The 14,496-nt window shown below is 44.1% G+C and overlaps 1 protein-coding gene across 1 annotated transcript in view; it reads left to right on the plus strand.

The window, feature by feature from the left end:
- Nucleotides 1-12,836, plus strand: part of LRRC63 (leucine rich repeat containing 63) — a 64,460-nt gene extending 51,624 nt beyond the window's left edge. The window contains exons 12-15 of the mRNA XM_061170919.1: nt 1,317-1,494; nt 8,665-8,889; nt 8,979-9,059; nt 12,558-12,836. Coding sequence (XP_061026902.1) covers nt 1,317-1,494; nt 8,665-8,889; nt 8,979-9,059; nt 12,558-12,836 — 763 coding nt within the window. The remainder of the gene's footprint in view (nt 1-1,316; nt 1,495-8,664; nt 8,890-8,978; nt 9,060-12,557) is intronic.
- Nucleotides 12,837-14,496: the final 1,660 nt, after the last annotated feature.

Here is a 14,496-nt window from a genome sequence, read left to right on the forward strand (position 1 = left end):
CTGCTAGGTCCTGACCTGCCTCTGAATCCTTGTCAGTATAACTTGCCAGACTAAGCTTTTCTTTGTTTACATGTTACCACCTTATAAATGCATTTGATATCACTTCTTGGGTTCTAAGCTATTGTTTGATACTGGTTAGCAACTGTTAACAGGATGCTAAAGTGGGACTCTGGGTGTTTCTGTTTTGCGGGGGCCTGAATGCTTAAAATAAGTTTCCAAATTGAGGTGTTATACGTAACATTTCAAGTCAAAACGTTATATAGAGCTTGGAAATAAGGTGGACAAAACTAGATTTGTGATAGTCACAGACAAGCAGACAGACAGGTATCCTCCAGCTACCTAAAAGAAATTGTGGAGGTAGCTTCCCCCTTGCCTTAAGGCAACTGGGAGAGGTTTCTAGGGCCTGCTTGATGAGTTTTATGTTCACTGGAACTTCACGAACACAAGGCACTGGTGAAGGACACGCACAGAGAATTCTAAAGGGAAGAGACTGTGGCTACAGGCCTGAGGTGGCCAAGCAAAGATAAAAGAGACAGGACAGCTTGGGCACGAGCGGCAGGACCACACTCAGGGGCAGGGATGCAGGAGTTTCCCTTTGAGTCAGGTGACCAGACGGAGCATCAGGCCTGGGGTCATTGTGAAAGGGTTCTCTCTGGGAGCTTTACTGGGGTGTGGAGCCAAATGATTCTGCAGGGGGATCTACTGCTGGAGGTACAGGGCTTGAGGGAGGTGGAAGCGGCAACTGAAGGAAGCATTGCCTGAATAGTGGGAGCCGCAATGGGGGATTCCTGGGCGTGGCGGACTCTCCAAGAAACCCACAAAACTGCCAGAAAGAGCGGGCTTCGAGCATCCACCAAGCCCACGTGGCACAATGTCAGATCGTGACAGCGACACGAGACTGTGTCCTTTTCTCCTAATCCCCTCCCCGCCGGGGCACCTCTCTGAAAGGTCAGAAACTGTAGCTAAGCAATCGGAGAGCAAGTTGGGGGAGGGTGGTGAGGGGTGACAGATGCAGTGGATCACAGCCCCTCCCCCGCATGGGTTCCAGGCCTGACCCAATATGTTCTTACTTGCCGAAGAGTTCAGAGTGTGATTACTTCACTGGACTGGTTGCTTTGGTACTGAAATGATACTGCTTAGAACACAGAGGGCAGGAGGACTTTTCAATCTAGCAGAAATTCCATGCAGGGGCAGGGAAAGAACCAGCCCTTGGACGTGGATATAAAGGGCTGTGCAGAGAAAGGGTCAAGTTACTCAGTGCCGCCCCCTTCCCGACAACGGCCTCCGCCCTGACTGGGTCCCACTCGCTCAAAAAGGCAGCTGCAGCCCCCTCGCCATCGGGCCCTTGTGGCCCAAGGACAATGCACGAGTGCAGGACACTGGGACCACCTGTCCCTTCTGAGAGAATTTCCACCCCGGCTGCTTCTGAAAATTGGAAAGGATGTTTCCTGGCACCTGGAGCGTGAGAAGAATAAGTATCAGTCTCCTCAAAGCGTCAGTTCTGAAACGCTGTCTGACCCTCCTTAACAACATTTCCACAGCAATTTTCTGAGTATGTTTGATCACTGGGAAAACCTGAACCAATGAAATTTTCACTGGGTTTCAAATACAGGAATTTGATGTTAGAAAATTCTGCAGAAGCCAGAGTTGAAACTTTATGGGGACAAGTGGCATATTCCTTGGCAACTCAGCTAAGCCACTTACCGTAAGTTTAAAAAGTTCAGTGAGAACCATGGGCTTACTTGAAACTGTACAAATAACAGTCAGCTTGATTTTCTTCCTTTACTTTTTTTTAGCTCAATTTCACATAGCTTTTAAATGGTAGGTGTTTTCTGTACTAAAAAGAGATGCACACTAATTGCATTTTTTGATCCCTGAGTCACTCTTGCTTTGGTCATACACTTTTAATTTAAGGAGCGAGGCACTAAAAAGTAAGAATTACCCCAGTAATTTATAGTAATGCAAAACTTGGCTCAGCACAGAGATCAATAGTCTCCACAAGGCCTAGGACAGATACAGAGACAATTACAAAAAGTCATTATCTATTTGGGAAAAATCTGCTCAGCCACCAGATTTCCAATTGACCTTAACTGAAGATTCTCTTGGCCCAGAAAGCACGATAATAGACAGTCCTTGCAACAGCATCCAGGAAAGGGCACTTTTTTGTAACATCATGTGTCATAGAAAGAACTGCCTTAACTGGAACTTTCCAATTCCATTTTCCCTGTCCACTTGGCAATACACCAAGAAAGAGACCCAAAATGATGTACAGTATTCCTTTTGGTGATTTCTCAAAGAACCCCCAAACGTCCCTGAATTTAGACTGCAGCTGTTTTCATTCCATTATGATAACAGAGGGTGTTTGTTATCATGACTACTGGATCTATCTCCTTGACCCCCTTTTTACAGAGCAAATGGAATTACAACTATTTATAGTTCACAATGGACACAAGCAGATAGCATGTCCTGTGTAAAAGACAAACAGGTTTTTAAAAAATAGGAAAACAATATTATCTTATAATGGTAATGGGGATGCCATTAAGCACTGTCCCAGCCTGAGGGTCTATCTTTCAGCTGACAAAGCACAGGGCAGGTGGAGCCCAGGTTTACCCTATATGCAGCTCAGTGGTGGAGGGGACGGAGGTCTCTATATGTGTGAACGCTTGTGGGTCAGTGATGGAGACACCATTCAAGGCGGCTCCAACTGCATGAGAAGGACCCAGGACAGGCCTATCAGTCTACTCCCCTCCCCAATTCCCCCTCTCCCTCCCTGGGCAGCCCCTCCCCATTCTGACCATCCCCTCTAAAGTCCCAGGTAACTAGCTCTCCATCCCATAAACACTACTTGCAGCGCTCTCTTCTCTATTTTCTGTGAGTCCCTGTTGCACACTCCCTTTATTGTCTTCCCAAACAGCCGAATTCTCCTCTTTTCTTTCACAGCAGACTTTGATTTGCTCACCCAAACTACAGCCCAATCATTACCAGCCAAACCAATCTGAATTCCCGTTCCTTAGGGGCCAGGAAGGCTCGTCATCAAAGACCTTTGAAAACCTTCAAATAGACCCAGATCCTAATCCTACAAACCTGCTGCTGATAAAGTTCAATCAGCCCACATGAAACACACAATTCCAGGCACTGAGTGCTCACTAGAATGTTCCCTCAGAAAACGAAGTTTAGGGACTTCCCTGGCAGTCCAGTGGTTAGGACTTCACCTTCCAATGCAGGGGATGTTGGTTCCATCCCTGGTTGGGAAGCTAAGATTCCACATGCCTCATGGCGAAAAAAATCAAAACATAAAACAGAAGCAATATTGTAACAAATGCAATAAAGACTTTAAAAATGGTTCACATCAAAAAAATCTTAAAAAAAAAAAGAAAACAAAGTTTACCCTAAAAGCAATCCATACAAATTATATGTGTAGTTTTCTTACGTCAAAGAAGTCCTTAACCCTTTTTATGACAATATGTCTGAATTAAATTGAAAGCTCCAGTTTACGTAACTTTGAGACATCTTATGAGATCTATTTCCAGAGCTGAATGAGCAGTGGGTGGACCAAGCACACAGGGCACCAATATCTGAAAGTTCTATGCCACCACATTGTAATAATCTTTATCTGGAAAGATTCTTATTTTTTTCATCAATAATTATGCCTAACATTTGTCTAGCACACATTGTGTGCCAGTTTTCCATTATGTAATTCTCAAATCACCCTATGAAATAGTCTCTATTAATATCTCTATTTTAGAGATAAGGAAACTGAAAGGATGAGTTTAAAAAGGATGAATTCTGAACAGTATCATTTCAGGGTTACATATATAAACATGCTGAAGGCTCTTGACACAGAAAGCCAGTTTGCTTTCTGGAAAATTTGTGTGCTCACTCATGTACACACCAGCAATCTACGTCATCTTTTCCACCACACGCTCACCAAAACACTGAGGATTGTCATTTAAAATATTTAATCATTTGATAGGGGAAACTGGTATCTTATTGTGGTTATTTTAATTGTTTAAAATTTCCTATTTTCTACTCGTTTAATTTTGTAATAAAATTAAATAAATTTGATTGCCATAAATCTTAAGGAAATGGATTAAATGCTTCACTATTTTACCTGGAGCCAGACTTAGCTATTTTATTCTAAAAAAATTAGAAAAGGGGGAAGCTAAAAGTATCCCACACTTCTACAGCTTGTTTCAGAAATAGCAACAGCTTCTTTACTCTGAGGAACCACAAAAAGTTTGTTCCTCTTCTCAACAGCCAGCGGGTCCCCGCCAGCATCAGTATCACCAGAGAAGCTGAGGGCGACACACCCATGTGATTGGAAGCAAGCGGGCAAGTATGTGTCAAAACTAGGTTGAGCCTCGCGCTGCATTTTCTCCTTTTTTTATATAAACTCATCACTGGCAATGGTCATATTATGGTGTCTCCACATGCTGAGAATTTTATGCAATGTAATGAATACCCAGTTACGAAACATGCAAATCCCACTACTTGTGCTCAAGTATAAGGAAGTGGGTCAAACAGAGCAAGTCGCTGCCTTTCACACTGCATCAAAGGGTTGCATCAAACAGGATGGTGGGTGTTGCAAGGGGCAGAGACCACAAACCGCCTGCTGCCACCACTGCCAGGCACCACGGAACCTCATTGTTGCTGCTCCCTTAACCCTTTCCTGGCAAACAGCGCCTGACGCATTGCAAGAGGGCAGCTCTAACTAAAATGTACGATCAGGCAAGAGAAAAACAAAAATCAGATGATTAGCTATTTTAGAGTACATTTGAATTCCCAAGTGTGATGACTCCCAAATGAAACCACTGTTTCTAACCCAAATAGCTAAAAGCAACTGAGAAACAGCAGGAGAGAAGCTACACCCTCAAAAGAAGCTGGCTTTCTGCTCTGGCTGGCTTTGTTAGAGCATATTCTGCCCCCAAATACCACTATGAGATATGTCCTCCAAAAAGCTATGTCTTCCAAAAGATAAGTAAAGGCTGCTCTAGGAAAGCAGGAATAATGCTCAGATGAAAGGTATATTCGTTTCCTACAGCTACTGTAACAAATGACCACAAATCAGTGGCTTAAAACAACACAATTTCATTATCGTACAGTTCTGGAGGATTTATGTCTGAAATGGGTCTCACTGGGTTTAGTGTTTAAGTCACGGTGTCAGCAAGGCTGTGTTTCTTCCGGAGGCCCTAGGGGAGAATCCATTTTCTTGCCTTTTCCAGCTTCTAGAGGCTGCCTTCATTCCTTGGCTCATGACACCCTTCTATCTTCAAAGCCAGCGATGATTCTGTCTCTCGCTGTCATCTCTAATTTTTCCTCTTCTTTCTCCGTCTTTTGAGGATTCTTATCCTCTTTACAATGGTCCCACCCAGATGATCCAGGATAATCGCTCCATCTCAAGATCAGCTGATTAGCACACCTTAACTCCACCTGCCAACCTAAATTCTCCCATTGCCATGTGACATGACATAGTCACAGGTTCCAAGGATTAGGACCGAGACATCTTTGGGGGACCATTATTCTGCCTACCACAAGAGGGAACACCAGAGACTTTAGTTTTGTATCTCTAATCCACACAGTCAACGTCAAGGTGGGACGTTTACAATATAAGAAACTGAGGTTTTGAGAATTTAAGTAATTTTCCCAAAGATATTCTTCTAGTAAGAGACAGCTGGAACATGACCCCTTTCTGTCTGTTTTGAAAGCACATTCTCAGCCTCCACATCGTGCCCCCATCCAGGAGGCAACCCTGGCCCTTCTACTAAATCCCATGTCAGATGGAGCCTGAAGACTATTCAGCAGGAACCTCCGAAGAAATTCATCTTCCTTTGGGTATTGCAGGGAGTGCTGGTGAGGAGAAAGACTTAGGACACTTGGCCTTGACTTCATATTGAATTGCACCCACTGTGTGACTCTGGGCAATTTACTAAAACTTTCAGGTTCTCAGTATCCTCAACTGTAAAACCAAGGATTTGGATTGGATGGGGTCTAGCATTCCTTCCAGCTCTAAAATTCTAAAATCGAATAATCCTCTGGGTGAAACCACTGTGTTGCAGGACGGTGCTACATAATGCATGTTTTGTGGACCCGTCAGTCCACAGACTATTTGTTACCTATCTGGTAGTCCGTTCAGGCTGCTACAACAACACAACACCGACTGGGTAGCTTGTAAACAACAGAAGTTTATTATTCACAGTTCTAGAGCTGGAAGTCCAAGATCAAGGATTTTTGTCTTTAACTTGTTTGGTAAACTTGGGAAAGTTGGCGTTTTTTCCTCTGCTTTTTTGTTCCGCCCAGGGAATTGAATCAACAGTAGCTAACATTTATAAAGTGTATTATGAGAAACACTGATTTTTAAAAACAAATATATATTTTAAATACAGGAAGAATTTCTACAGGAAGACTTTCTGTTACATGGTAGGCATTGATGTACAAAACGCCTTTATTTCACTTCACTCTCATATAATTTAGGTGAGTACAGAGTTCTAGGCTGATGACTATTTCACTTCAGCACTGTGACATTTATCTTTTGCATCTATTGTTGATAACAAGTCTGTTCTCTGCATGGCTACTATTCTTTTGTAGGTAACCTATGGATCCTCTCATTGTGTTTAGCATTTCCTTGTTGTCTTTGATATTCTGAAGTTTGACCCTAATATATTTAGTGTGGACTTGGTTTTATTTTTTATGCTTGGGAATTCAGAATGCTTCTTCAAATTGAGACTGCATACTGTTCCTCTCTAGAAAATTCTTAGCCATTGGCTCTTCATTGGCCTCTCCCTCCTTCCCTCTATGCTTTCCTTCTAGATGTAATTTTTTTAAATCTTTTAGTTCCCCATGTCTTTGAACTTTTCTCATGTATATTTCCATCTCTTTATTTTGGTGTACTGCATTCAAGATGATTTCTTCAAATTTATCTTACAGTATTTCAGCTGTTCCTAATATGCTGTTTAATTCATACAAGTTTTTCTTTTCAATGACTTATTTCTAGAAACTCTATTTGATTCTTTCTTAACTCTTTTTCATAGAACCTATGCTGTTATTATGATTTCTAAGCTTATTAAAAATTTGATCACTATAAATATGTTTATTTTATAGTTTCTTTCAGATTATCCTGTTATTTAAAATTCTCAGCATGTTAATCTCTTGTTTATTATATATGCTAACTCTCTTTCATGATAGCTGATTTCCTCTTTGAATAGAATTTTTTTTTTTTAATTGTACTCATCTTTACTAGGAGTTAATTTTTCACTGGGAGTCCCAGTGAGCCTTGGGTTCAGACAATCTTGCATTTGTTTTGGCCATGACTCTAGAGCTTTTGATGCCTCTGGATCATTTTGCACGTTCACTTCTTGGCTTGAGTTTCACAATCGATACAAGCAGGATACATTGATAAGTCATGCCTGTTTGTGGTGCATGCCCAGAGTTTTTATTTTTTATGGGTGACTTTTTCCCCCACGTGCCCAGAGATATGATTAATTTTCTCACAACTTCCTCAAGCAAGTGGCCAACATTTTTCTAATACTGTATTTGCCAGAACTGCTCAAGGGCTTTGCTCACAACCCTCCAACCTCCACTTTTAGCAGGAGTGTCCTTGCTCCAAACCTGCCAACTCCCCAACCTTTAGCAGTAATTACCATAAATCTTTTTAAAATTTTATTAATTTTTATTGACTATTATTAATAATGTATCATTGATGTGGGAGTTATACTTTTTTCTTTTTTTTTTCTTTCTTTCTTTCTGTATTTTTTAACATCTTTATTAGAGTATACCATAAATCTTTAAGTTAAAAGGTCCAGCGATAAGAAAGGAAGCTACAAACAAAACCAGACGGAACCAGCTGGGACCAAGATGCTGAGGAATCTGACCTCCAACGGACCCTGAGTCTCATTATACGCTGATTTTACTACATTAGCACATAAAATAACACACACACCTGCAGCCAAAACCTAAGAATAAGGACCCAAAAAGGATAAAAAGGGGGTAGCACCCCTCTCCCTCAGAAAAAGCCCTGCCCCTTCTCCAGAGGACTAATGCATATGCCTCCCCTCGTTCCTCCTCCCTTTGCCTTTAGTGTTTAAAATTAAACCACTCTCCCCAGGTAGGTGAGAAGCTGATCTGTGAACTTAGTTCCCGCTTCTTCATTCTTTGGCCACTGAATAAAGCTTGTGCTGTGTTGCTATCTCAGCTTCGGTTTCCTTATTCACCTACTGAACCCAAGTGGAAAAAGAACCCTCCCTTGCAGAGACAGAGGGCCTCTGTGGGGCTAGGGCCCGGAAGAGGGTCCCTACGACTCAGTTAGGTAACATATTGGATCACCCCCGACTCCGTCGGCCAACTTTGCCCCCCCCCCCGCCCCGCCCCGCCCCGCCAACCCCGCCCTTTTCCTGTCTTAGGCAAAATCCAGCTTCAACTCTGCTTGGGGTTTGGAAAGTTCTCATCCCCTGAGCTTCATCATTGGAGTTGGCATCCTCCAGCCACTCCCTTCACAGTTCTGAGATTTTGTTAAAACCAAACATTTTCCAAACTCAAAATTCGCCATCTTAGTTTGCTACTTTAGAAAATCCCTGGGGAAACTTAGAATAATAGTGGCATACCTATGGTGGTTCTAGGTGTCAACTTGGCTAAGCTAAACGGCATCTTCCAGCATCTCCTTCCCGGTAGGTTTCCAGGCAGAGAGAAACCACAGGAGTTAAATTTGCACGAGGCACTAGCCCTCGCTTCTCGCTGGAGACCGAGGGCGCGCAGAGCCTGGCGCAGCGCATGCGCATTGTCATGGCTCTCCCGGCTTGCCTTGCAGAGGCGAGGCAGCGGCTGCGCCCAAAGCCCCTCCAGCTCGCGCGAGATCAGCAATACAGAAGGAGAATACCTACCGTGTACCGATCACTTGTCCGGGAAAGCCAGTACTTTTAGTACAATGCGTTCTTTGTACCAGCATAGTTATTGCATATGCATTTGTGTTTACTCTCCTCTTGCAGTTGTATGAAACTCATGACAAAACTTTGTTTTGTGAACATGGAGACGACGAAGTCTCAGCAGCGTATTTCATGTTTCTTATGGTGAGACTCATTTGGTTGCAAGCAACACAAGACTTCAAGCTAACTCAAGTAAAGGGACTTCATATAAGGATACGAATAAAGTAATAGGGAAGGTGGGCTGTCTTTCAAACTTGAAAGCACGTGCTCTTACAGGGACTGGATCTGGAGAGGGTTTCTGGATCCACAGGCACCCTAGGGGTCTGAGTAGCGGATGTGGCATTCCTTCACTCTTGGGCTCTGGTTTTAATACGACTTATCTATACTCTGTGGGTCCCTTTATTCTTGTCCTACGGCCAAGAGTTTTTTTTTTTTTTTCTTTTCTTTTTCTCTTTAACTTTTCTCATTGCTTTACCGTCACTTCTGTTTTATGTGACTTTTTCAGTATTATTTTTCAGCCCTTTAATTTTTTGGAACTGTATCATTTTTAACCTCAAAGAAATTTGTCTTCCTTTGATTATTTTTATAGTATCTCATTCTTGTTTGGGATGCAATACCTTCTCAACACACTGAGGATATTCGTTTTTTAACTTTTTATTTTGAAATAATTATAGATGGTTGGGAAGTTGCAAAGATGTATAAAGATGTAACACCAGGAGGTCCCAAGTACCCTTTACCCAGTTTCCCCAAATGGTTTTATCTTACGAACTTGTAACACAATATCAAAACCAGGAAACTGACATTGGTACAATGTGTGTGTATAATTCTATGTTATTTTATCACATAAGATACATCACCACCAAGATCAGCCTGTGCTATCCCTTTATAATCTTACCTTCCCTCCTCCACCATAGAATGTTAATTTATTTTTTTCTGTTTTCAGCATGATCTGTTTCCTCCATGTTTGTTCTTTCCTTCCTCCCTCCCTCCCTCCCTTTCTTCCTTCCTTCCTTTTTCTTTCTCTTTCTCTCTCTCTCTCTTCCATTTTGTAGCTACCCACAAAATGTCTGGTGATCTTGCCTATTCTTTCATATTTTAGTGCAAAGCTAATTGCAAGTTCAGTTGTGAGTCTTTGTGGGGCGTCACCACAGGGAGATCAATTGGCAAGTTCCCGTTTTCATTTGGGGGGAGGGAGGTCCTCCAGTGTTGGTGCCTGGGATCTTTTTTCTTGGTTTATTCACAGGCTTCAGAGAAGAATCCTCGCAGTGTGGGGTGGGGGATGAGAGCCTACTATGCAATGGGCAGATTTTCACTTAATTTCCTTGTTTTCAACTTGTATCCCATCTCTCCCCACCCCACTTCACTATGATTCTCCCGAGTTTCTTAAGGTCAATTTCTCTAGAGAATAAGCCTCCAGACTCTGAGGGGTGGGGAGGGCAGTTGCCAGACTTCACGAGGATGGGAAGGATGGCGAACTGCTCCATGGACAGACTTCCAGATAATCCCCATTCTCAGCGTGTTGCCTTGTGGGACTGCATACCTTGGGAAGCCTTTCTGTGGGTCCGAAGAGGAACCCTTGGCTTCCCATCCTGCCCCCTTCTTTGCAAATCCTCCATCACCCAAAATTGTGTTGAAATCTCTCTCATCCGATGCTGTTTCCTACCCAATTCACTTTGTCCTCTTGGATTTTTGTTTTTGTTTTTGTTTTTTTTACTACCTTTACAGTCATTTAAATAAGATTCTAGGAGGGAGGGTGGTAAGGAGCATGTAGTTAATCTGCCATGCTTATGCAGCACACAACCGTCATTTTTTTAAAAACAATATTTGAAATATACAATGAAAACCAAATTTTTCTCTGAGTGCATTTTCAATATAGATGTAACATGGGAGTTTAGTTCAGACACAGTATTACAAAAAAAAGATTAAGATTCCTTCCACAGCTTCAGAATAGAAGCAATATTTTTTCCTCATTTGCCTTTAAAACTTTGTTGGGTGATATATGGCTCTATCTTCCACATATATTTACCCCCCTTTGCTCCTATTGCATTATCAGTGTTGTGAAATTTGCCAGGATATGTGAGGAGGGCTAAGTTTAAATGAGATCCAGACAGTAGGTACCTTTTGTCTCTGGAGTTAATTACCTCTAACGAAAGACACGGACCCACAGGGCTCTTTCTGCGGGTTCTTGGCAGATGACTTGAATGAATGATGATTTTGTCTGCTCTTCTTTGTCTTCTAGAATCCACACTGCTTCTGACTGACCATGGCCCAAGGGGATGTCAAACAGGGTGGGAGGGGGCTGAGTGCAGGGGTTATTCATTGAAAAGTTGGCTTTGAAAGATATGAGTAAGGTCTCCTGAAGGTTGAAGACTGGCAACAAGCATGGAAGCAAGAGAGAGACCCCATCAAGAAGAAAGAAGTTAGTAAGAATGAGAACAAAGAGATAAGTGGACAGTAATGGAGAGAAAGACGGTGGAGAATATATAAGAGAAAACTGAAAGCAATATGAAAGACAAGACACATACCAAACAAGAAGCAAGCTAGGACCATTAACCAGCAAATACTGATCTGAACAGAATTGAAGTCAGCACACTCATTCACTTAACAAACATTCATTAAATCTCTATTGAGCAGCTACTATGTACAAGCCCTGTATAGGAAGGAATAAAATAGACCATAAACGTATTTTTTTTAAGTGAGAAAGGAAAATATCAGATAGTAAGAATTAAAATAAGGTGAAGTAGTTAAGAGTGACAGGTGTCTCATAGTGGTGATGTTTAAGCTCAAATTTTAATGACCAAAGGGAACCAGCCCTGTAGCTATCAGGGCAGGTAATCAGCAAAATGCAACTTTCTGTAATTCGGAAACTATTTCAAAATAAAAACGTTTAGAAAATTAAGGTATTAGAGCTAAGGAAGAGAAAGAGAAGTAGGGAGAGAAAGAGAAAGTGAAGGAGGAAGAGGAGGAGACCTTGGAGGAGAAGGAGGAGGGGGAGCAGGAGGAGGAGGGAGGAGGGGGAGGAGGGGGAAGAGGAAGGAGGAGGAGAGGGAGGAGGGGGAAGGGGAAGGACTGGGAGAGGGAGGAGGGGGAGGAGGAGAAAGAGGGAGAGAGGGAGGAGGGGGAGGAGGAGGAAGGGGGAGGAGGGGGAAGGGGGAGGGGGGGAAGGGGCAGGGGGAGGAGGGGAAGAGGGGGAAGGGGAAGGAGGAGGAGGGGAAGGAGGAGGAGGGGAGGAGGAGGGGAGGAGGGGGAAGGGGAAGGAGGAGGAGGGGGATGAGGGGTAAGGGGAAGGAGGAGGGGGAAGGGGAAGGAGGAGGAGGGGGAGGAGGGGGAAGGAGGAAGAGGGGGAGGAGGGGGAAGGGGAAGGAGGAGGAGGGGGAAGAAGGAGGAGGGGGAGGAGGATTATTCCCTCTGAGCACATACATACGCACAGGCTCTCTTGCAATATGATTCCACTCCATAAACACACACCATCAATGTTGCCTTTGCCATGAGGTTTGTAGTCTGACACCGCCTTCAAATCTTTATCTTCATTAAGCAATTTAGTTGTAGGAAACTAGAGACCCAAACAAATTGCTTTGAAAAAAAGTGGGGGACAGGCTGCTGCAGAAACCCCCCATCTCCTTTAGCCCTTCCCTGGCACAGGGTCTCGTCCCGCCCACGGCCCTTGCGCCTCTTGCTGTGCGTGTACTCCTCTGTGACACCTCAGCCCCGTCCCCTCACCTGCCGGCTTGGTGTGGTCACTCAGGCCACCCCTGCCCCTTTCGGCTCATGACTTGTCAGCTGCACTCCCGCGGCTCATCACCTCTGTCTTTTGATAACTTAGATCTCAGGGAACAGGGGACCCAGCTCATCCACCGCACCGGGCGAGGAGCCACAGGTCCCAGCCAGTTGAAGGACTGGACACGCTGGGCTCAGGTGTGACTGGAGAGGAGGGAGGAGGACAAACTATGGGTGTCCGAGCCCCAGGGACTGTGGGTGGAGCAGGTTCCCTTAAAGGGGCCCTGGGTGTGAAAAATGCTCTCAGGCTCAGCCTGTCAAATGCCATCTTGAATACGTCAGTCCTCCGAGCTCGTCCGGAGGAAAGGAACAGTACAGAATCCCGTGTTTCCCTTTTTTTTTTTTTTTCAGTCTCTCTCTCACACACAGACACACAGACACACACAGACACACCAGCAGCTGCCTCAGCTTGGCACTGCTGTTAACGCATTTGATGCCGTTCTTCTTTCCAGAAAGATTGTTTCCGTCCTGCCATCCAACTCCACAGAGAATGTTCCTGGAGTAGATTTCCTGCCACTATGTTGGTTTTGTAGGTCATGCTCACCAGCTCCACAGTTAGCCTCCTGTGGCTATAACTGCAAAATCCGGTGGTCGAATTCCGTCATCTGCAGGGTCTCTATCGGTTCTCACATCTGTGGTTCAGCAGCTCAGGAGAAATCAGACTTAGGAAGCGGGCAAAACTGCCTGCAGGGCTTTCCAACCGGATTTGAAAATGCCTGGAGGCAAAACTGTGTGGCTGGCGCCCTCTTGTGGGCACATCTGACACCTCGAACAGCCACAGAGCCTTGAGGAAATCACAAAATCAGAGCACCAACAAAACACTTAGATGATAATGGTTAACGTTGAATTGAGGGCTTAGTAACTGTGGCTGCTGGCCGTTATCTCCGTTAACCCTGTGGCAGCTCTGCCTGGTGGTGATGCTACTACTTCCACTTCAGATGAGACTTAGGAACCCCAGGCTGAAGAGACCTATCCACCACATCCAAAGTCACAGCTCACAGAGCGATCCCACTCAAGAAGCAGGATTCCAAGCTATATTTCAGAACTCGACATTATGCTGCCTCATCAGAGGGAAATGCCTTTAAATGTTTTTTAAAATGGAAAAACCACGTTGGAGATGATCTTGCCAGCATCTCCCCAAAGGGCCCACTGTCTGGAGGTCGTTCTGCATGAGGAAAATAAAGTTATGGGTCTGTGATGGTGGGGGCAGGGAGGCAGAGTGTCCCATGATCAAACGAGGTTGAGAAACTCTGGGTCAAAGAGCACGTATGGTGATGCTTCTGTCTTCATCATGCTAATGTGTGTGGAGAAAGAAAGTGATGGGATACGCTCCGTAAATCTCAAGCTCATTAGACCAGGGTTTCTCATTATATCTTAGTTCCTCAACCTTATAACGCTCTGGGAGGGATAATTCTTTGTCTTGGGGACTGTCCTATGCATTGTAGGGTAGTTAGCAGCACCCCTGGCTTCCACCCACTAGAAGCCAGGGCAGCCCCCCTTTCCTAAGCTGTGACAATCAAAAATGTCTCCAGACGTGGCCAGATGTCCCCTGAGGGGCAAGACTGAAGCGACTGCTTTAGACCACAGAACTCTTTTCTTCATGGAGCAACTCAAAGGACTAATGTTCCAGGGAACTCACTGCTGGAAACAGTGATTTAGTTCATTTCTGCTCAGTTTAAAGGCAAGGAAATGAAGGCCCAGAGAGGTGAGGTGACTTGTTTATGTCAGTCGTATAACTTAAGTGATGCATGTAAGACCTATGTTTCCAAATCAACCCTGGCCCTTTGGGCTTCAGGCCTATCCT

The sequence above is a fragment of the Eubalaena glacialis genome, chromosome 16, assembly GCF_028564815.1.
Source record: "Eubalaena glacialis isolate mEubGla1 chromosome 16, mEubGla1.1.hap2.+ XY, whole genome shotgun sequence".
Classification (NCBI taxonomy): domain Eukaryota; kingdom Metazoa; phylum Chordata; class Mammalia; order Artiodactyla; family Balaenidae; genus Eubalaena; species Eubalaena glacialis.